The sequence below is a fragment of the Myotis nattereri genome, assembly GCF_964212035.1.
Source record: "Myotis nattereri genome assembly, chromosome: 17".
In the NCBI taxonomy this organism is placed as follows: domain Eukaryota; kingdom Metazoa; phylum Chordata; class Mammalia; order Chiroptera; family Vespertilionidae; genus Myotis; species Myotis nattereri.
Window position 1 is genome coordinate 12,212,052 of NC_138092.1, and position 22,578 is coordinate 12,234,629.

A 22,578-nucleotide genomic window follows, 5' to 3' on the forward strand; every position below is an offset into this window, starting at 1 on the left:
ATAACATGAAATTCTTTATTTAAAAACACTAAGTTATTAAAATGGGTAAAAGTGACATAGTAAAATAAAATTGTTTCTAAAGTTACTACCTTAAAGAAAACATACAATGACATGGATTATAATATAAACAAAATAGCAAATAAATCATCACCTGTCATTAATGGGAAATTTTGCATGCTTTCAAAATATCCATAATTTTAAGTCAGACTAAATGTTGCTTGGGGGAATGCTTCTTTTATATTTAAAGTCTCTTTAGAGGCGTTTTAAATTCCGCTTACTCTGGGCACTTCCAGGAAGAGGATCTTTTCTGTTCCTTGGCCTTGCTGCTCTTCTACTACATTCTTCAGACCCATGGTAAGCACACAAACATAACACACAAAAGTCAAAACCACAGGCTCTGCGGCTGCACAGTCCCCTTTTCTTATATGGCTGGTACTTAGCAGGGGATTGGCACCTCGGGCAAGGTTTTAAGGCTTCATCAGTAAAAAGTGTTTTGGCAACCTGCAGTAAAAGCATATACACTACATGATCAATCAAATCTTGCTGGGAGCAATTTTTAAATGCAAATCATGGGTGACGTGAGAACCAATGGATGTGCAGGCGCTGACATTCCATTGTCTGTGTCCTACAATAAACTTCCATGTTTTTAACCTTGCCTTTTTACAGGCCATGGGTCTTTTGGTTGGATTTATGGTCACTTTTTTTTTTTATTGACTTTAGAGTGTAAGGGAGAAAGAGAAACATTAATTAAAAAAAAAAAAAAAGCATATACACTAAATCTTCTAGTTTCATATAGACCAGCGGTTCTCAACCTGCGGGTCGCGAACAATGAAAATACATCTTGCATATCAGGTATTTACATTACGATTCATAACAGTAGCAAAATTACAGTTATGAAGTAGCAACAAAAATAATTTTATGGTTGGGGGTCACCACAACATGAGGAACTGTATTAAAGGGTCGCAGCATTAGGAAGGTTGAGAACCACTGAAGACAATCACTTTATTTCCAACTCTGTAAATATTTATTTCTAATAAGATAATACTTACCCTAACATATTCTTCCTGTTTACTATGTGAGTCAATAATTGAAGAGCTTGCTATAGGTGTCAAAACTTCTCCCCAAGGAGAAAATGTTGAAACCTGTTCTTTCTGAGAACTTGGTGTCCTAGCCTGAGCTTGTACAGATCTTAAAGCTGATCGATTTGAAAGCTGAAACCGAGTAGCAGCATCCTGAACATTTAATACAGCCTGCTGTGGTAAAAGACAAGAGGAGTCAATACTGTAATATCAAAAGTTCTAGGACAGCTTTCTGATGCACATCTATTTAAATGTTTGGACGTGGTTTTACACAACTAGAATTTTCTCCCTAATCCATATATGAAAATTGAAAATAGCCCAACAGGTGTGGCTTAGCAGTTAAGTGTTGACCTATGAACCAAGAAGTCATAGTTCAATTCAGGTCAAGGCACATACCCAGGCAAGAGGCAGCCGATCAATGATTGTCTCTCATCATTGATGTTTATATCCCTTTCTCCCTCTCCCTTCCTCTCTGAAATAAATAAAAGCATATTTAAAAAAAAATAAAAATAGAGGCGATGGGCCCTGGCTGATGTGACTCTGTGGTTGAAGCATTAGCCAGCCAGTGCACCAAAGGGTTGCAGGTTCGATTTACAGTCAACGCCATGTACCTGTGTTGTGGTTAGGATGCATGCAGGAGCAACCAGTCGATAGGCAATCTTTTGATGTTTCTCTCTCCTCTCCTCCCTCCCGCCCTCCCTCACTTCCACTTTCTGAAAGGCAATGGGGAAAATGTCCTCAGATGAGAATTAACAACAGCAACAAAAAAAATATGGGTGATAGTGAGGATTTGGCCCACAGACTGGAGTTTGCCAACTTGTTTTAAGCCAGAATCTAAGAAGGGGATGAATCCTTTTAAAAGTTTGCTATGGGATATCATGAAATTCTTTGAAGGTTCTTACCTTTGCCATATATCAAAAGAATAATGGGATTAGACTATGAGACTCAATTTGTTTGGCTGTTTTTTGCAATACTTGTAAATACTTGATTCATTTTTTCCATTAAATTTTTAATAGCTTCGATAATTTTAAAGGGATAAAAAGCAATACTCTTATCTGAATTGGATTCCCACAGCACTCAAATATTCAGCCAAGAAATATCTTAATGAGTAATCCTTACAGCCTTCTATTTTGTTGAAGTTGGTTATGAAAATATGTTTTTAAAAAACAACTTGGCATTCTTAACCAATTATCAAAATAAAGTGAACTGCAGGTAAATTTCCTCATGTGTCCAACTATAATTGTATTTCCTCTCCCTTGATAGTCTTCTTTAGCCACTTTTGGCTCCTAGCAATGGGGAAACCTAGAACATGAGAAATTACAGTAGGATAAATATAGGAAATGAGGTTAGTTGGTCATGGTCAATTACATGATTAACAGTTTAACAACATATACGTAAGTGTAATGGATGAATATTGGTTTTCAGAAATTAGAATGCGGTTGAACTTTTTTAAGGACTCAATACATCCCTATATTACATTTCTATAAATGATTTGTAGCCTAGGCCACAAACACATGACACAATAGCACACCAAAATTTCAATGAATTTTTATGAAGTTGGTAAACACAGTGATTATGCATGCACCAAGAGAATAGAGATATGTTCTTGAAGCAATTTTCAGCCACAGAAGTAACGTTCATTTATTTAACAAGTATTATGGAACACCTAAGGTGCCAAGTGAATTAAATAGTTCAATCCCTGTTCTGGAGCAATTATTTATGTGTGCAATTATCTCTGAACAGTACAAAGCAAAACAGTTAACAAAGGCACATGTCTGTGAACATCAAAATTTTCTGAAACAGTCATCAACATGTTACCAGAAAACATTTAAATGTGAGAGTGGAGTCACCTTATGTTTGTTCATTTCCATGATTATAAAAAAAAGTGCACAATACAGGAAATTTAGAAATGCAATGGAAAAGGTGTAGTATTCCAATTGTAATGTTCATTCTCACTGCTGCAAAGCAAACATGATATTGAGATCCTATTACCCATAGCTGGTCTGTGCCTTCTAATTTGCACACATAAGGAGCTTTCAGTGATGCTAATCAAGTGTGAGAAAAACTGTCTAACAACTTTGTTTCATAATGTTTGTTTTGGTTAATGATACATTAGGATAGTTTGGTAGAAAGCATCCAGTCCGTATTAGAATAAGAGGGCATAGGACACCAGGAAGGATGTCCCTGAGGAAAAGAAGGAACAGGTAGAATACCTGATATGTTTGGACTTGCAGAGAGGAGATTTCCAGTTCTGGTGGATAATAGGAGATGAAATCAGGGACCTGTATAGAGAAACACTAAGCAAAAAAAAGAAAGAAACTGGGCAATTATTAACTCTGGGGGGAAAAAAAGTTATATAAGAAAAAAATCTGCATATTACAACTGTCAAAAAGTCATAATAATCTCAACAGTCTTCATAATGTGAGTGCACAATTCTGATTCACTCCCAAATGGTGTAATTAAACTCATTAAGATAGAAGGAAGGGAGAAAAGCATTCAGAGAGGTGGGTAGATAGTGCTAGTAGTGATGAGAGGTTAGAGAACAGACAATCCTGTAGAAAAAAAATGCAAAAAAATAGCAGTTAAGGCGTTTTATTTGGAAATGTCAGAAGGAACAACTGAAGAATTGAAAGTGATTGTCTTGATGGGGTAAGAATCAAGAGTCCGAAGGCATAGGGCAGGAGGATGTGTTTTGTTATAAGTCTCATTGTCCAATTTAACTTTATGTATTTGTTTTACTTTGATAAAAAAAATTTTAGCCCTAGCTGGTTTGGCTCAGTGGATAGTGTGTCAGCCTGTGGATTGAAGGGTCCCAGGTTCAATTCCAGTCAAGGGCACATGCCCTGGTTGTGGGCTCGATCCCCAGTAGAGGGCCTGCAAGAGGCAGCCAATTGAAAGTTCTCTCTCATCATTTATGTTCCTATCTCTCTCTCCCTCTCCCTTCCTCTCTGAAATCAATAAAAATATTTTTTTTAAAATTTTAAAGCAAACCAAAATAAGGAAAAAGAGTTCAATAAGGGAAAAAAGTACAGTCCTTTAAGAAATCAAGGTTTAAAAAAATGGTGGCTAGGCTATGAAAATAATATTTTATTTAGAATTACCTAAAAGGTTGCCATACACAATCACAAGTTTCTTCCTTACAATATGTAAGGAGTACATGGGGCTTAAAGTTTAATATTAATAGGTGCTAGCTTAAAAAAAAAAAAGTGTGTTTTAAGTCTGTCGTTAGCATGTAGGGCAGCACTCTAAAAGATGCATTAGGAAGGCAATAAATATCTTCACTATTATAAGCTCCCAAAGCCAACAGCTGTAGCTGTAAGTTGCCAGGAGCTATGAATAAGTTGTAAAGCAACTCATTACAGACAAAATGGTAAAACTTTTCTTCAAAGTAAAATAAAAAGTCAGAGCAGGTCCCTAATATTTCATTGTAATGAGAATCTCACCCATTTGTATCTGGGTGCTCTTGTCTTATGCTATGCTTCATCTCAATTATTGTATTTAATAAAATCGGAAATTTCCTTTAATATGTTATTAAATACTTTCTACTAGGGTAAGAATAAAAGGGTGAACTCTCACTTTCTTTTGGTATTGATGCCTAAGAAAGGTCTAAAAGCTGAACATACAAGAAAGATGGGTGCCAGAATCATCAGATGCCTATTACAGCAAGGAGGATTTTTCTTATACCTTCAAAGCTGGATCTCAAATCTTCAAAGGAGGTACAAGTTTATGATGCTTTACTAGTCATAATCTGCCATGCTCACTCACCTCTAGGCCTTCATATATATTATTCCTTTTGCTGGAACACTATAATATCTCAGCTGAGATACACTTTTTCAGAAAAGCCTTCTCTTGATCCCCAAGTATCAAACATTCCTTTTAAATGTTCTCATAGAATTAACTCTGGTCACCCCTACCTATATCACTCACAAGACATGAGCTCCAAGAGAGCAGGGACCATGTCAGGAATGTTCACCATTGTATTCTAAGCAACTGGCACATGCCATCCACTAAAAAAACTGAAAAATGCTGTAGGAATATCTAATTTTGATAGGATCTAGTATATCACTTGTATTCAAATACTGCTAACAGCACATACACTTAAACAACAACAAAACCCAACAAGATGTCCTTGATGCTAGGTAATCTACTCCACTTACAGTCCAGAAGGAAATAGAGTTTGGGAAAAGAAAAGAGTTGAGAGTGAATGTTGACTAAATGGAAAAGGGTAAAAGATAGGAAAATCAAATTTGGTTGTCCAGCAATATGGGTTTAATAGATGTTTATATTTTAGAATCCATTTTAGAAAAGTATTATATACATTACCTTAGCATCTGTTTTCAGTTGTGTGAGATAAAATCTCCTCCTCTGATTTGCTTTTTTATTTTGAACAATAATTTCACGCCAATTTCTGCTCACGCTCCAAACACTATGACAAAAAGATCAGTCCTTCTATTATATATATACCACAAGATTAACATTTTCTGCATATGGCAATTAATAAGAAAAACTGTTTTTAAAGATTTTGGACAGTAAATTTTAAACCTAAAATTTACATTAAAAATGTGATTTAAACTATATCAGTTTCTTATGGTTTCACCATATAAAGAAATCCTATTAAATATATGTCAGCATTACGTTGATAAAATATTACTTTATAAATGGTAAGGGGAAAACACAGTTTAAGATAAAGCCAATATAAGTCTATGGAAGACTGATTAAGAGGATTTCATTTCAAATGTGATACTAAGGTTGAAAATTTGGACATGACTTGCAGCAAATGATTATCATTTATAGCATAAAAGGTTTTTTGTGCCCTGACTGGTTTGGCTCAGTGGACAGAGCGTCGGCCTGTGGACTGAAAGGTCCTGGGTTCGATTCTGGTCAAGGGCATGTACCTTGGTTGCGGGCACATCCCCAGTAGGAGATGTGCAGGAGGCGGCTGATCGATGTTTCTCTCTCATCGATGTTTCTGACTATCTCTCTCCCTTCCTCTCTGTAAAAAATCAATAAAATATATTTAAAAAAAAAGAAAAAAAGAATGAACACTGCTAACATTATACATGCATTCTACAGTACAAATACTATAAATTTTAAGGGCTGGGCAGGAAAGGCAATTATTAAAATACTAGAGGTCCAATGCATGAAATTCGTGCGGGGGTGGGGGTTCCCTCAGCCCAGCCTGTGGCCTCTCGCAATCTGGGACCCCTCACTCCTAAATGCTCGCTTGCTCCTTACCACCGCCTGCTCACTCCTTACTGCTTGGCTCACAGCTCCTTAGCACTGCCACAGAGGCCAGAGAGGCTCCCGCCACTGCCACTGCGTCATCAGCCATGAGCCAGGCTTTTGGCTGAGTGGTGCTCCCTCAGTGTGTGTCATAGTAACTGGTCGTTCTGGTCGTTCCGGTTGTTCCACCAGAATGGTCGCTGGGCTTCTATATATCAACTAGTGGCCCAGTGCATGAAATTCATGCATGGGGCAGGGGATTCCCTCAGCCCAGCCTGCACCCTCTCCAATCGGGAACCCCTTGGGTGATGTCCGACTGATGGTTTAGGCCTGATCCCTGGGATTGAGCCTAAATCAGCAGTCGGACATCCCCTCATAATCTGGGACTGCTGGCTCCTAACCACTCACCTGCCTGCCTGCCTGCCTGATTGCCCCTACCTGTCCTCCCCTGCCGGCCTGATCTCACCCCCAACTACCCTCTCTGCCTTGGCCCCCATCACCATGGCTTTGTCCAGAAGAAAGTCGTACACCAGAAGATGACCCGGTTTAATTAGCATATTACCCTTTTATTAGTATAGATGACTAAGTATCAACTACTCCCAGAAGTGAATACCCAAAAGCATCACCTTAAGTTTTTATTTTAACTAGTCATACTCCAGCATATAAAAATAAAATTCCTATATCTATCTCAACCATCACTTAACTTTTAAACAAATTATCTCATTTGAACATTTTAAAAGATGTACACATATATGTGCACTAATCTGTTTATTATCCTACTTGAGTCAAACCAAGTACATTCCTGATCAAGTCTATTTGGAAAGGCTTTACACCCTAATGAGTTTGTGGAAAATTCTAGATTAGAAATTCTAGATTAGAAAAATTAGAGGATCAATTGTAGATCTAGATCTATCCTTATATCCTTGAATTATTAGCTGCTCAACTTTACATCTCCGGAGCTCAGTTTCCTCGTTTTCAAAATATAGGATTGGACTAGATATGTCAGACTTCCAGTTATGAAATTCTACAATTCTCTACAATAGCCTACAATTTATGCAAGGAAGGTGAAGCAGGGCTCTAGTAGAAATTGTGTAGCCATAAAAACAGTAAGGACTCTATGAACCAAACTCTTGACATATCCCTATCAAAAAGAGGTACACTAACTCTCCTGCATGTCCTCCCCCAACCATTACCTTGAAGAAATCCTGTTTCATATGACTTCCTGCCTTGCAAGTTATGGCATTCCCAAGAGTCTTGTCTTCTGATAGTCCTGGGACTCTTCAAAATTGCCAGTATGAACAGGGTCTCACTTTAGTCTTTGTAACCCTAGTCCCCACCCTCAATACTCCTTAATGTCTTGGTTTTCTCTTTAGTTATATAGCAGCACTCAATACACTGAAACCTCTGGGATCACAAATTCTTCAGTTTCTAATCCCTTAAAATTCCCCAAATTAATTTCCATTGATGTTAGCAATTAAAATGAAATAATCTATATTCCCTTGGTCTCTGGAACTTAAATAACTAAATGCTATCCTTTGTATATTGTAATTTCTTAGTCACCATAATGCTTTATATTATTTCTGACCAAGTATTATACTTTACTAAAATTTTCAATCAGACAACAGGATGTGAACTAATTAAATAAATCATTAAATAACTTTCATGGAATAAAGCCTGCCATTTTGAAAATCTAAAGTACAACTTTTATAAACTCTCCTCCCAAATGACAGGGACATGAACATTATCCCAAAGACTATATTATTGCTTCTAAAGCAGGCTTTTAGCCTGGCTAGTGTGGCTCAGTGGATTGAACATCATCCCATGGACCAAGAGGTCACAGGTTTGATTCCCAGGCATGACCAGGTTGCAGGCTCGATGTCCAATGTGGGGCTTACAGGAGGGAGCTGATAAATGATTCTCTGTCATCATTGATGTTTCTATCTCTCTCCCCCTCTCCCTGTCTCTCTGAAATCAATAAAGATATACATATTTTTAAAAGTTGCCCAGCTGGTGTGGCTCAGTGGTTGAACATTGACCCAGAAACCAAGAGTTCGTGTTTCAATTCCTGGTCAGGGTACATACCCAGGTTTTGGGTTCGATCCTCAATACAGGGCATGTAGGAGGCAGCCAATCGATCATCAGTGTTTCTTATCTTTCTATCCCTCTCCCTCATTCTCTCTCTCTTAAAAAATTAATAAAAACATATTTTTAAATTTCTTAACATGTTAAAAGTCTTTTATTTCAGAAAAAAAAAATATTTCTTACCTGCATAGGCTTTCTGCAGACAAGGAATCTAAAACAACTGCAAGAATATGCTTTAGATTTCTATATTTTAATTCTGTTAAGATGTCCAGTTTTTCTATACCCATTTTCTTGCCAATCAGTCCTGCAAGTACGCACTGCAGTACAGCTATTTTCGCCTCATCCCTGTCTTCTAAGAATTCGCGTGTACCACTTTGCTGGCATCTTCTCTTTTTGTTTTTCATAAAGAGTTCATGCACTAACTGCAAGGCTGGGGTGTTTGATAAATTATTAAAACCTAAAATCAGTTCCTCACTCTGACTGTCACTGCTGGGCTGACTGTCTGAGATGTCTGAAGAAGCTGCTGGTGTTATTTCAGATTCAGAGTGGATGATCTGGCTTTCCTCTTCTGTCTCAGACTGTGAGCCTTGCTCCCGAAGGGTGGACAATCTTCTCAACCTTCCAAGGCGCCTTGACCTTCTTATGGTGTCCTCCACTTTGAGAGTTCCCTTATGTTTCTGAAGTAGCTCTTGAAAAGAACTTTCCTGGTCGGAGAGGGAATCAGAATCTTCTGATTTATCCAAGCAAAGTGAGTTAAAACCACTGTCTTCAGGTGTTGAAATATTGCCTCTCACTTGAGGAAAAAACCTTTGACCTGCCTTAAATTTAATATTTGCTACAAGGTTACTTATTGGAGCCACAAATATGTCCTCATCTGTTTCACAAGTTGTTCCACTACTAGAGGAGTCCAGAAGTTTGGGAAATGTATTCTCATCGTTAACACATGGACTACTATCACTAAAGTCATGGGTGATAGAGTCTTTAAAATTATTGCCCTGAATTGGTGATATACATTCATCTTCAAACAGGCTACAGTCATCTTTGGAGTCATCAACTGTGGAAGTCTTCTGTTGAGAAAAATTAAGTCTCAATTTTTGAGGGCTTAAAGTCGCTTCTTCTGTTTTCAAAGTGCTAGTAACTAAAGCACTAAAATTATTTTGCCTTGGAGAACCTGAAGCACTGCTTGGAAAATCTTCTTCAAAGTTGAGAACTTCGCTTATACTACTTTCTATAGAACTATTGTCTGATTCATAGTTTCCCTTCAGAGGAGAGAAAGATACATCCAGCCTTCTGCGCCGCCGTAAATAACGTTTTCCACCAAGTTTAGGAGTCTCACAAAAATCTGGGGGTATGGCTGATTTCTTCCTAAAGATGAGAAATCTCTGTTTTTTAGTAGGGGTCTCTAAAGGATCTGTTAAGCCCGGTCTTACAGGTTCATAAAATTCATAGTTTATTGTTGGGTCATCTTCCTGCTTTACCAAAAATAATGTATTATCAACGCTGTAAGATTTTAACAACTCACTGTAGCCACTATCAAAATCTTTGAAGCCGGTGTACTTGATAGTGACAGTAGAAGAGTCCATCTCATTTCCTACTCCAGTTCCAACCTGACCTGAATGCCTTTCTGACATCTTCAAAACCTGTTTCTAAAACATGAAAACAGATTTTATTCTTCCTTTGAAATGCACAGCCTGACAACTTACACCAAAATATACTATTTGTGATGAGTACAGATAATAACACAAATTTTATAACAATAAAAAAGTTATTTTTTACTTGACTATGCATAGTCTAAGCACCATGCACAGTTTCTTGAACCATACTTGAGGAGAAAAAAATCTGGCAGCATAATTTTTACATGATTTTATTACCTTATGGTTTTAACAGCATTAAAGTATAACAGCACTAAAATATCACTATTTGTGGGAAATCCACTCTTTATAATGTTCTTGAAATTCCAAATAAAAATTTCAAGTAAATTAAAGAAGAAATGTGAATCAATAATTATATATTAATAAGGAATGACACTAGCAAATACTTTACTCCTTAATTTTTCCAACAGTATCATCACATTCCTTCTTTTTAGAAACTCAAATTAAATCTTAACTCAAAGGAAGAAATCAAAGGATACTAAGATAACTGTTAATCTTTCAAAGTTTTCTCCAGATCAAATATAATTTTTCTCTATTAAAAAATCATGAGAAGATATATTTTGACTGCAATGGGAAAGTAATTTATTTATGCCTAAGTTATATCAGTTAAATATTTGAATGCATGAGGTGGTTTTTTTTTTAATTGCTATTCTAACCACAAAATCAAATGGTTTCTTTATAATGATCATTATATCATTATTACTGGGCAAAGTATGTCTTTTTCAACCTATATTTTTTTATATATTTTGATTTTTTACAGAGAGGAAGGGAGAGGGATAGAGAGTTAGAAACATCGATGAGAAACATCGACCAGCCACCTCCTGCACACCTCCTACTGGGGATGTGCCTGCAACCAAGGTACATGCACTTGACCAGAATCAAACCCGGGACCCTTCAGTCCACAGGCCGACGCTCTATACACTGAGCCAAACCGGTTTGGCTCAATCTGTATTCTTTCTGGCAAACTTCACATGTTTCTTTATGATCTAGATCCCCTAGATCCTGAGAATCACTGCTCTTTTGCACATGCTTACCAGCCAAGACTATCAACTTTTGCTTTCTAGAATTTGTATTATATTTTAAAACAATTTGTTTTCAATATATTAATAAAATAGAATATGTTTTAACATTTCACCCCCAACCACGAATGTTTCCCCCCTCTCTAAGATTCATTCTGGTAATCAACAGTTTCGTCCATGTCATTTGGCAAAATTAAGGAATCCTTTCAAAAAGTTAAAACAAATGCAACTATTCTACACTTCACCACTAGGTGTCTCACCGTGCTAGCCTTCGGGAAACTGAGAGGCAAATTGTCAAAAACAAAGTGGAGGGCGGGGGAGGCTGGCTAGAAGGGGTAAGTGGGAGTGGGAGAAGGGGGAGATATGTAATACTTTTAACAATAAAGATTTATAAGAATAAAAAATATTACTCCATAAAAAGAACAACCCATAGGCTACTTGTTATAAACAGAAAAAAAAAAAACTTCCTAAATTTTTTTCCTGTTCATCTACACATTTGAAGTTGCCTCAGACGTGCTATCTTGTTGTCAACATGGTCATCTTTCTACTATCCTGACATTAGTCTGAAATAAAACTTGGTTCTTCAAAACTAATTTTTAAATTATTTAAAATTATTCATGCCCGCCCTCGCTGGCTTGGCTCAGTGGGCGGAGCCTCGGCCTGCGAACTGCAGGGTTCCGGGTTCAGTTCCCGGCAGGGCGCATGCGCAGGATGTGCTGACCCCCCCCCCCCTCCCAGTAGAGGGCGCGCTGGAGGCGGCCGATCAATGATTCTCTCATCGCTGATGTTTCCATCTCTCTCTCCCTCTCCCTTCCTCTCGGAAATCAATACAAATATCTTTAAAAAAATAAAATTATTCATGCCAGATCACGGAATTCCTATGGACTTACTTAATTTTACTGACTCAACAGTTCACTGATGAATCCAACAAGCCGCCTCAATATTATTCAGTTTTTAACACCAGGCTCCTGATAAAGGGTTGAGAACGATTCTCTCTACTGTGCTCTTAGAAAGGAGGGAGAGAGAGAGAAAAAAAAGCACTTATCAAATAGGAGAATGAAATACTTAACTATATTAAAACCAAATCTCCTTCGTCTGATAAAGTGGAAAATCTTACCATCCGTAAATCTTGAGCTCTTAGATGCCAAAGTTAAGTGGGTTTCCACACAAGAAAATCTCTCCCTTTGCCTTTAAAATTCATGTCAGAGGAATGCCGCTTGAAGAGAAGAGTTTAGCGAGAATCACTAACGGAAACGGGCAGCAGCCCGGTGACTGCTAACCGTCGAGGGAAAGCTAAGTGCGGCGCAGGGGTTATTTCTAACACTTGGAAAGGCCTAAAGCACATTAAATTTCCTCCGGCTTTTCCTGACAACAGGAAACGTAACAGCCTTGTTTCCTCCAGCTAGTGCTGGAACTGAGGAAAAGCCCCAAATTCGGGTTTCTGGGGCCGCAGTGTGAGCGGGGCGCCGACCGGCCTCCCCGAGGTGCTCTGGGCGCGCGCGGCCTGGTAACGGTCTCGCCGCCGCCTCCCTCCTGACCCTCCCCCGCGGGGCGGCCGCGGCCTGGAGAGCCGCTGACAGGCCGAGGGCCAGCGGTGTCACCTGGAGCCCAGCGAGTGAAGGGACGGCTTCGAGGCGCTCCCTACTCCCGGCACCTGGAAAACAAAGTGGGGCGCGGGGCTGAGGGACGCCCCGAGGCCCCCTCTGGGCCCCACACCCTGAGACCCCCACTGCCACCCACTGGAGACCAAGGTACCGCCACACCCACGGGGCCGGGAGCCGAGCCGAAGGGCGGGAGGGGAGAGAAGCAGCTCTGCCTGGTGCGCCCGGGAGGAGCCGTGGCCTCGCCCCCAGGGAGATACGCTATGGCAACGCCCACGCCAGGTTCGCGTGGGGCCGCTGAGCTTCCCTCCTCCGGTTTGAACTGCCCGCCCCGAGTAACCGTTACGCCCCCACCGTCCGCCCCGCCCCTTCCTCCGGCCCCGCCCCAGTCTCTGCTCAGCCCCGCCCCTTCCTCCGCCCCAGTCTCTGCTCAGCCCCGCCCCCACGGGCCTCCCTGCGCCTCTCAGACCCCGCTCCACTCTTTGCTCCGCCCCGCCCCGCCCCGCCCGTGCCCTTCAGGCTCCGCCCCCGCAGGCCTCCTGCGCCTCGAAGGTACCGCCCCCGTCTTTGCCCCGCCCCGCCGGCCCCGCCCCCACAGGCCACCCTGCGCCCCGCAGGCCCCGTCCCAGTCTTTGCTCCGCCCCGCGCTCCATCTGCCCCGCCCCAGCCCTCGCCCCGGGCGTCTCGTCCTCTCCTGCCTACCCTTCCTCCCCACCCAAAGCCCACGAGGGCTTCCCAATCTGATAGGCTCTTCCTCTCCTCATTCTCACTTTGGGGAGCTTTGTAGAGAGGATTCTAGGTCCTATAGTGGATGCCATTAAAAACAATGTAGGGGAATATTTACTGGAAAATGTTCCAGAGACAAGTCCGAAAAGCAGGTGACAAACAGAATGACCTCTTTTAGGTTAGAAGTGCAGATATGCGCAGTCTATGGTCTAAAAGGTCTAACTTGGTTACAGTACGTATTTCTAGACAGGGATTGTGCTTGGTTTTTAGGCATCTAAAAGGGGATGTTTTATCTTATTTTACTGGGCACCTTTCATAAACCAGGCTTCATCCTTCTCCCTAGTCTCCTTTTCCTGGCTTCTTTTTCTCTGCCTAGTCCCTAAAATGGAATTCCCTACCTCAGCCTTTTCCTTGCTTGTACCATTCTGTGCTAACATAGCTCTCCTTCAAAGCTTCAGTCATTCCTTTTAAGCCAGTAGCAGCTGCCACCACTCTACTCCGACTGGACATTTCTCCATCTGTTGCCCCTTAGTCATCCAAAAGGACATAAAGTCAAATTCACTAACAATTATTAAGCTCCAACGATGTGCCAATTACTGGTCTGGGTACTGGAAATCCAAAGAGGAGTAAGGCACAGTTACTGCCCCTAAGGGGCTCACTGGTGTAAGTGCTATAAGAGAGGAACAGCAGTGGCCCAGAGAAAGAGGGGTGAGGGGCAGAGCTAACTTCATAAAGTGAGGTGGATTTTGAAGGACAAGCGACAATTCAAAAGGCATGTAAGCCCTGGCCGGTGTGGCTCAGTGGGTTGGAGCAGCGTCCTGTGTACCCGAACATCGTGGGTTCAATTCCCGTCAGGGCACATACCTAAGTTGCGGGTCTTGTCCACGGTTGGGGTCCACTGGAAGCAACTGATGTGTCTCTCACATTGATGTCTCTCTCTCTCTCTCTCATCTCTCTATCCCCCCTACCTCCTCCCTTCCACGCTCTCTCAAAATCAATGGAAAAATACCCTTGGGTGAGGGTTAACAACAACAACAACAAAGAGCAGTTAACGTGGGATTTCAAACACAAAGCAAAACGTGAAGGCTCTGGTTGGGTGGTTCCGTTGGAGTGTCATCCTATGCAGGAAAAGGCTTTTGATTCCTGGTCAGGTCAGGTTTCTCTCTCACATGTCTGTGTCTGTGTCTGTGTCTGTCTATCTCTCTCCCTTATTTTCTCTACCAAACACACACACACACACACACACACACACACACACACACACACACACGCCATATCCTCCAGTGAGGACTTAAAAAAAAACAACAAAAAATGTGCAAGATCAGGAAAATTGAAACAGTTGGGCGCATTAGAGAAATTACATTTGTTATAGCTGGAAACAAAGATTTGTTTGAGGCAAAGGCAAAAAAAAAATTCTTGAGAAGAGTAAGAAGCCAAGGCATGGAGCGTTGTCCATGCATATTAACTTCAGTGTCTGCAGGTTATCTTCTAGGCAATGCAGCGCATTTTAGAAAGACTCTGGTGGCAGCATGGTGGGCAGAAGGAAGGGAGGTGAGCTACTGCATTACTCTGGAAGAGAGTGGGGGTGGAGAAGAACCTGGGCTCACATGGTACATTGGCAGAACCACTGCGGGGGGGCGGGGGGGGGGTATGGAGTGACTGAAGAGTATAGGTTTTCGAGAAATTAAGATGAATTCAGTATGAGGTTGCTGAGATACCTGTAGGACTTAAGGATTCGTAAATTACATATTCTTTTTAAAAAATATATTTTATTGATTTTTTATGGAGAGGAAGGGAGAGGGCTAGAGAGTTAGAAACATCTATGAGAGAGAAACATCCATCAGCTGCCTCCTGCACACCCCCTACTGGGGACGTGCCCGCAACCCTTGACTGGAATTGAACCCGGGACCCTTCAATCCACAGGCCGACGCTCTACCCACTGAGCCGAACCAGTTAGGGCGTGAATTACACATTCTTTAAGAGAGCGTAGCTCTTCAAACACATCTCTATTACAGCCACACGCCCCGTCTCTGCCCAGCATTTGTAATTCTTCTCCGAATTTTGTCTGAGCAATTTATCACCTTCTAAAACTCCATGTTATCTAGTTGTTGTGTTTCATTTTTTTAAAGTATATTTTTATTGATTTTTAGAGAGGGCGATCGAGAATCGTTGATGGGCTGTCTCCTGCACGCCCCCTCCTGGGGATCAAGCCCACAACTCGGGCATGCGCCCTGGACCAGGCTCGAACCCCGGACTCTTCAGTCCACAGGCCCACGCTCTACCCACTGAGCCAAACCAGCTCCGGCAGAACATCCTTTTCGTGGTTTCTCTCCCACCCCCTCTGCCCGCCTGGAGAAGTGATACTTTCTACCGACTTCTTTAATCAGAAACGCAAGCCTCATGAAACTTGGGGAACTGTTAAAAAATGCTTTGCTTTCCTGAAAAATGAAAATAGCCGAGGGCGAAGCGGGAATCTCTGTCCACAGTCCATCGTGCAAAAACCTCGTTTGTTCCGTCGGCTCAATCGGGCACCTCGGCCCCGCCCCAGGACTGAAGGGGGAAAAGGGGCGGGGACTATGTTGCGTCATAAGCTGGCGCCGGAAGTGGGGTGCGCACGCCGAGGTGCTGCGCAGTCGGTTTGGAATCGCAGCGGGAGGAGCGTGTCGGTGCTGAGTGAGTAGGGGGCTCGCCTGGTTGGGATTTGGGGTGACTCTGGGCCCAAACCCGAAAGGCGCCCGAGGTTTAAAGGCCGGGTGTGGGGTTGGGGTTGGGCGAGGCTGGGGACGGAGCCGATGCTGTTAGCCCTTTGCCTGGTTTCTTTAGTTTAGCGGCGTAGCCATTGGGGGTTGTTTGATTCGCCTTGTCTCTGGGGCGCACGATCCCCTGTGGAGAGAGGTCATTTTTTGGCTGTCCTTTGCGAAAGTTTGGAGAAATGGGACTTTTCCTTGTGCTGAGTGAGAATGCGAGCTTTGCAGTCAGTTCTGAACTCGTCTGCCTCCTCCTGATCCTGCGCTATTAGCTTCTCTAAGCCCGGTTTCTTCAGCTTCGGAATGAGCGTAATGCCTGGCGGGACTGTTGTAAAGATGATCGTAAAGTAACAGGTGTAAGTGAGATCGCATATGCGAAGCGTTTATTACTGTGTCCGGTTTGTGGGTAAGTGCTCAATACGTTGCGGGGTGTTGTTTTGTTGTTGTTGTTTTATTTCGCCCTTTAGACCTATGCATGGTATTTGGAAAAGCACAGATTAGGAATGGGGACCTTTGCAGCCTTCTCTGGGAAGAAGGAGGGCTGGTTGGGTGTGTGACACTCCGCATTGAATCTGATTTCAGGGGTTAACAATGGACACCCAGAAGGACGTCCAACCCCCCAAGCAGCAGCCAATGATATATATCTGTGGAGGTAAGAGTAGCACTTACATGAAGTAAGACGATTTTACTTCACTTTTTAAAAAATTACTATTTTCTCTTTGGCTTAAATGAGTCACTCGCCTTTAAAATTATGAAGCAGAAACTTTAGCCACCATGAAGATCCTCTCAAGATTTCATTGTCCCTCCAAGAAAAAGTGCTTGCCCAAACTCTTCTCCCCCCTTAATATATTGGTAATAAGCCGTGGCTGGTGGCCAGTGGTTAGAGCGTCGGCCTGGGCATCAAAGGGTCTTGGGTTGGATTCCCGGGGCATCCGTGTCTGTCTGTCTCTCTGTCTTTCTCTCTCTCTCCCTCTGTCCCTGTCTCTCATCCCCCCTTCTCCCTCCCTTCCAGTCTCTCTAAAAATCAGTGGGAAAATATCCTCAGGTGAGAATTTAAAAAAAAAAAGTGATTTGGGTGAAAAATATTGTTAAGATTTGCTTGTCTGTAATGTTTTCCTTTTAGGTACTGAATTAATGTGTTTACTTTTCTAGAATGTCACGCAGAAAATGAAATAAAATCCAGGGATCCAATCAGATGCAGAGAATGTGGATACAGGATAATGTACAAGAAAAGGACTAAAAGATGTATCCTTTTAACTATGCTTTCTAAATAAGAGGTAGGAGGAAATTAAGAATAATGCTTGGGTTGATACTCAAAGACTAATTTCTGGTAAAAAATGGTAATAACTTTTGGATTACTTACCCAAAAAAAGACAGCATTTTCATGGACCAGTATGTCAGTGTATAATCAGATACTATATAATCTTAATACTAGTTGACTTTGGTTCTCATAAGTCTAATTTTCAGGGATTCTGTGTTTAACTGAATACTCATGTGAGCTTGAGTTTATGGATAAACTAAATTATAGGAGAAATACAAATATTATGTATGCTACCAAATGGAAAAAGTGAGCCTTCCAAATTAGTTGAAAGACTGAGGAAAATGTTGTGTAGTAAAAATATGTTTTTATTGATTTTAGAGAGAGGGAGAGGGATAGAGAGAAACATTGAAGAGAGAGAAAACATCGATTGGCTGCCTCGTGCATGACCCCCACTGGAGATCAAGCCCAAAACTGGGGTATGTGCCCTGACCGGGAATCGAACTGATGACCTCTTGGTTCATGGGTGGGTCAATGCTCAACCATGGAGCCACATGGGCTGGACTGCTTCATTGTTTTTTGGTGCATTGGTCTTTTGTATCGTGGAAAGACAGCTAATAAAAATAGTCATAACGATGAATTCTATACTTTTGGGCTTTTAAATTAAATTACAAACTAGCACATTGTAAAGAGAAAGTGACTTGGAAGTATTAAAGTCTTTTATATAACTTACTCTTTTTGTCCTTAACTCAGTTTTCTGCAGTGGTGGTTTTTGATGCTCGATGAAACGGAATTCAGAAGAATATCTGTTTGCATTTGGATTTGCTGTTGTTGTTGTATAGTTTTTGATGAGTATACTTATCTTTATGAATATAACTACTAGTATATACACGATTTCATTTTTAAAACCATATTGTATTTAGGTATCTATTATAAAGATTTTTTTTTTGTTCAGTTCCATGATTTGTAATTTAATTTTGTGTGTGTAATTTAATTTTGTTGTATATTTCACCTGACATGAAAAAGGTTAAAAGTGCTTCGCCCAACCACACTTTTAATCAAAACCGAGAGTCATTGGGGCCCTTGTTAAAAATAAAGCTTTCTAGGGCTCTCTAGGTGTGATTAAGTTCGTTCCTTGGAAACCACTGTTTTATATTATCAATTGTTAGTAAAATCTCCAGCATCATTTTGTGTGGAGTATAACAGTACACTTACTCTCAGTGTACATACATCATGTGGAGTTACATTTTTCATTTGTTACTTGAAGTAGGCCTTTCTGTATTTGTATGTAATGCTTGACTGGTTTTTAAATCTTGGGCAAGGGAGAAGAAACCAATGGTTGCTTTCTGTAAGGGAAAATCAACCCCACATACATACAGATGAAGACTATTAAGGCAGGTGCAGTTCCAGATGTAATCATTCATTAAAGTAAAAAAATCTGCTTTCACGATATAAAAAAGTAGGGGTTGGTTTTGCACTGAATTACTGGATAAATGTTTAAAACTTTTGTCTTGATTTTAGGGATATCGATAGTTTGATACTCCATGTGTGTCCAATATTATCATCATTATGGATCATCACATTGGTTTCCCTAACATTCATTTGAAGGTCTGAAATATTCCAAGTTCTATAAAATTTATTATGTACTATACAAAGTACCACCATGCTCATATTTTTAAAGAGTTCTTCCTTGATCTGGGTTTTCCTTTCGCCATGGCTTTCATAATTTGGTAATTGTGCTATATTCCTTTTTGACCTTGTCTTTTTTAGACAAGAGGGTCCCAACAAATAAGATATCTCTTTATGGAAAACCCCAAGTCATTGGATAATGTTGCTCTTAACTGCTCTGATTCCATCATAGATCCCTTTTCTGTCAGTAATTTAATTGAATATTGTTATTTGGTTAACTAGACAGATGTTTAATGGAGAAAGTATTACCTCGGGAACTCACCATTTCAGTCCGTTACTTCCCTCTTTGTGTCTTCATCTATAAAATGGAAATGATTTTACCTCTTGCCTATCTGGACAGTTTTAAGAAAAAAAATGATACAATAAATATAAAATTGCTTTAAAAAATTCTTTTGAATAGTGCTCTGTGAATATAAAAATCTGGGCTTGAAGTTCACACATCACTTGTTCGCTACTAAGCTGCTTACTTAGACAAGCATGTCCATGAGAAAGGCATGGAAATTGGTTCACATCCAGACCTGCTACTCAGTGACTGGCCAGTTAATTTATTTCTTTTAACTTCAGCTTTATTGTCAAAGTGGAAGAGTTAATGATGATCGTCAGTCAGTACAGTACTTTGAGACTCTGAAGCTATTTTCAGAGATTTAAGGTATGAAAAATTCAAAAATATGTGGAATCAGAAATGACCAGTCCTAAGGAATAATAAATATCCCTTGTCAACTGGCAGTATGATCTTACCAGGGTTCACTTTCCTTGTTTGTACCATAGGCACCTACCTCAAAGGTTTGTTGGAAGATAAAAGAATCCATAAAAACTCAGCCTAATAATAGCCCATGCTAATTATTATTACCATTACTGTAATATTAACGTTTTTCACACACGATTGTTACTGGCCTTAGCATGAGTCTCTCCCAGCTACTCGTTTTGCTGTCCTCCATGCTCCTCGCATTGCTCCCTCAAGAATACAGATTTCATGATACCGTCCTGCTGAAAATCCTCAGTGGCTCCTCATTTTGCTAAAATAAAAAATGATTTGGAATACTGTGCTTGGTCCTGGATAATCTGACTCTTACCTCTGTCACCACTTCAGCCCACCTCTCACTCTTTCGGGTCTAAGATGTTTGCAGTTCCTTAAGCAGGTAAGAGGCCTTTTTTCTTTCTTGCCTGTCCTTCTCCCCAGGCTTTTCTCAGCCTGAAATGAACTTTTCTGGTGCTCTTTGCCAGCATCAGAATTCTGAAGGATTGTTTTGTTGTCTTCTAGCATCCAGTATTGTTGAGAAGTCCCAAACCATGCTTGTTCTTAATCCTTTGTCTGTGACCCATTTTCTCTCTGTTAAGAATTTTTGCCAGTGTCCTGACATTTTACGGTATGTGCATTTGTATGGTTTTCTTCCGCTGTTTTGCTCACTTGGGTACTTTCAGTCTGGAAACCCAAGCTCTTCAATTTGGGGACATTATCTTGAATTACGTATCTCCTTGTTTCTTGAATGCAATGTCTTCTCTCAATGAAAACCATACCGGTAATTTTCATTGCCTCTGTAGTCGTTTTCCTTCAGGTTGCTTTTTATCCTGCTTGTTCATTTAGTATAAATGTATATGTACATAATTATAACCAGAAAAAAAATTATGAGTGAAAGAGCTGAAATTATAAAACAAAAAGAATTTCCCACAAATGAGCTTTACTGTTTTATTTATCTGAATTGTAGTATATCTTCTTCACTTTTGTATCTAGCGCCTAGTACAGTGTCTGACTCATAACCAGCACTCAGAAAATGTTAAATGCATGAAAAGAAAGAGGGAATCTTGTCATTTATTCTTCTGTATAGGAAGTAAATCTAGGTTGCAGTGTAGACATCCTGAACGTTTAATTATGTTTCTGTAATTTAGTAGGAGTAGATACCAATTTACCTTGCAGGTGGCACAACAATCCAAAGGAGCAATATTGTAACTCGATCCGAAAAGAATTGAAAAGGAGAGCAAAAGGAACTCACACTCCCAATGGTCCTCTCCTGGGAGAAGCTAGCTTCCGTAACGCCAATCAGCGGGATGGGGTCGGGGACTAGCCAATCACCCGGCAGAGGGCGTAGTCCCCGCCCCTGGCGATCAGCCCGTTGCACTTGATGCTCAGGCGTTGCGACACGCCCCTCCCTGCCACCGCGGCGCAGCGGGTCTGGTTTGCTGGGCGCGGGGCTCAGAGAACCAGGTGAGTACCTGCCCTCCAGGAATAAATTTCGTGTCCCCATGGCAGTCCTTCCTCTGCGCCGGGGCGAAAGGCGGACGCGGAGGAGCAAATGCACTGTGGGCTGGAGGGTGAGGGGCGCATTGTGGCTTGAACATCCTTCCTAGTCGGATGTTGGGGCGGGGTCGCAGCACGGGGGTTCCTGGTGACCAAAGCCTGGGAATGGGGAACAAGTTCATAGGGTCCTAAAGTGCCCCTGACTGTTGCCAGTTGGCGGTAAGAGCTCGCGGATCGCGGCCAGTCCCTCCGCCCTCTCGAGCTGCGTTGTACATAGAAACCGTTGCTATGGCTGGAGGTTGTCATTTCCTTCCGGCCTCAGGCAGCAGAGGGCGCTCGGCCCCGTGGATCTCGAAAGGATGCTTAAGGGGGAAGAAAACAGGTTTTCGTGTTACTAGTTCATCGCAGTTTCCACTGGAGGTATTACGATAAGCTGAGGAGGAAATACGTACAGGAAGTGGATGTGGATCAGGATGATGGAGAAAAAATTAAGGTTTTCCTAATCGGCAACAAAAATTCAAACAGGCGTGGAAGAGTTTTAGAGAGCAAATAAGCCCGGCGGTGTGGCTCAGCGGCTCAGCGCAGACCTAGGAACCAGGAGGTCAGGGCACATGCCCAGGTTGCGGGCTCGGCCCCCAGTAGGGGGCGTGCAGGAGCCAGCCGAACATCATTGAGGTTTCTATCACTCCCTCTCCCTTCTCTGAAATAAGTATTTTAAAAAAATTTTTTTTTAAAGAGAGCAAATAAAGTCTTGTACAAGTTGTATTTTAGAACTTGCGAATATTTTGTGATCTTAAGAATGTGTATCCTACCATCAGTGGTAGTTTTCAAAAAGAATTCTCAGAAATGTTAAAACTGTTCAGAATGAAATTTATTTGATTAGGTAAGAGAAGTCTTATCATTTCAGATGTTTCTCACTATATTTTATTCAAATAATAAAATCTCAGGGGTTGCAAGATACCTTCCATTTAAGGTAATTTATTTTAATCCTATTAGATGTTTAAACCTCTCCTATCAAAGATCCTCCAGCTCTTTGGTAAATTATCCTAAGACAAACGATTGTATTCTGGGCAACATCAATAATTTAAAAATTCTTTATGTTGCTTTCCTATAACTTCCACCCTTAAAGTTATGTTGTGATGGGAGCCATTCATCATACTGGACCCTTCCGGTATGGTACAAAAGCCATAATCTCATTTCTCAGCCATATCTCATCCAAATGCTGACAAACTGTTATCTATATTCTATACCTAAGTTAAAGCCAGC

The 22,578-nt window shown here is 41.1% G+C and overlaps 3 protein-coding genes across 3 annotated transcripts in view; 2 read left to right on the forward strand and 1 right to left on the reverse strand.

Annotated features, from left to right (window-relative positions):
- Positions 1-252: 252 nt before the first annotated feature.
- On the reverse strand, positions 253-10,024 carry FBXO43 (F-box protein 43; the record flags this gene model as incomplete). Its single annotated transcript, XM_081111124.1, has 5 exons — positions 8,568-10,024; positions 5,403-5,505; positions 3,293-3,376; positions 1,050-1,253; positions 253-501 (listed from the first exon to the last, which is right to left on the reverse strand). The coding sequence occupies exons 1-5, from the start codon at positions 10,013-10,015 to the stop codon at positions 253-255; spliced, it is 2,088 nt and encodes a 695-aa protein (XP_080967250.1). The 5' UTR covers positions 10,016-10,024.
- A 6,003-nt stretch (positions 10,025-16,027) lies between these two features.
- Positions 16,028-19,457, forward strand: POLR2K (RNA polymerase II, I and III subunit K). The gene is made up of 4 exons (XM_081111139.1): positions 16,028-16,055; positions 16,712-16,781; positions 17,282-17,374; positions 18,151-19,457. The coding sequence occupies exons 2-4, from the start codon at positions 16,721-16,723 to the stop codon at positions 18,171-18,173; spliced, it is 177 nt and encodes a 58-aa protein (XP_080967265.1). The 5' UTR covers positions 16,028-16,055; positions 16,712-16,720; the 3' UTR covers positions 18,174-19,457.
- Positions 19,458-20,275: 818 nt separating this feature from the next.
- The window catches only part of SPAG1 (sperm associated antigen 1), a 52,870-nt gene continuing 50,567 nt past the window's right edge, over positions 20,276-22,578 (forward strand). Inside the window, exon 1 of the mRNA XM_081111119.1 lies at positions 20,276-21,279. The gene's annotated coding sequence lies outside the window, so the exon portion shown is untranslated. The remainder of the gene's footprint in view (positions 21,280-22,578) is intronic.

Coding starts and splice junctions, on each gene's coding strand:
- POLR2K (XM_081111139.1), top strand. CDS start 16,721: ATGGACACCCAGAAGGACGTCCAACCCCCCAAGCAGCAGCCAATGATA. Junction 16,782..17,281: donor AATGATATATATCTGTGGAG/GTAAGAGTAGCA, acceptor TTACTTTTCTAG/AATGTCACGCAGAAAATGAA. Junction 17,375..18,150: donor CAAGAAAAGGACTAAAAGAT/GTATCCTTTTAA, acceptor AGTTTTCTGCAG/TGGTGGTTTTTGATGCTCGA.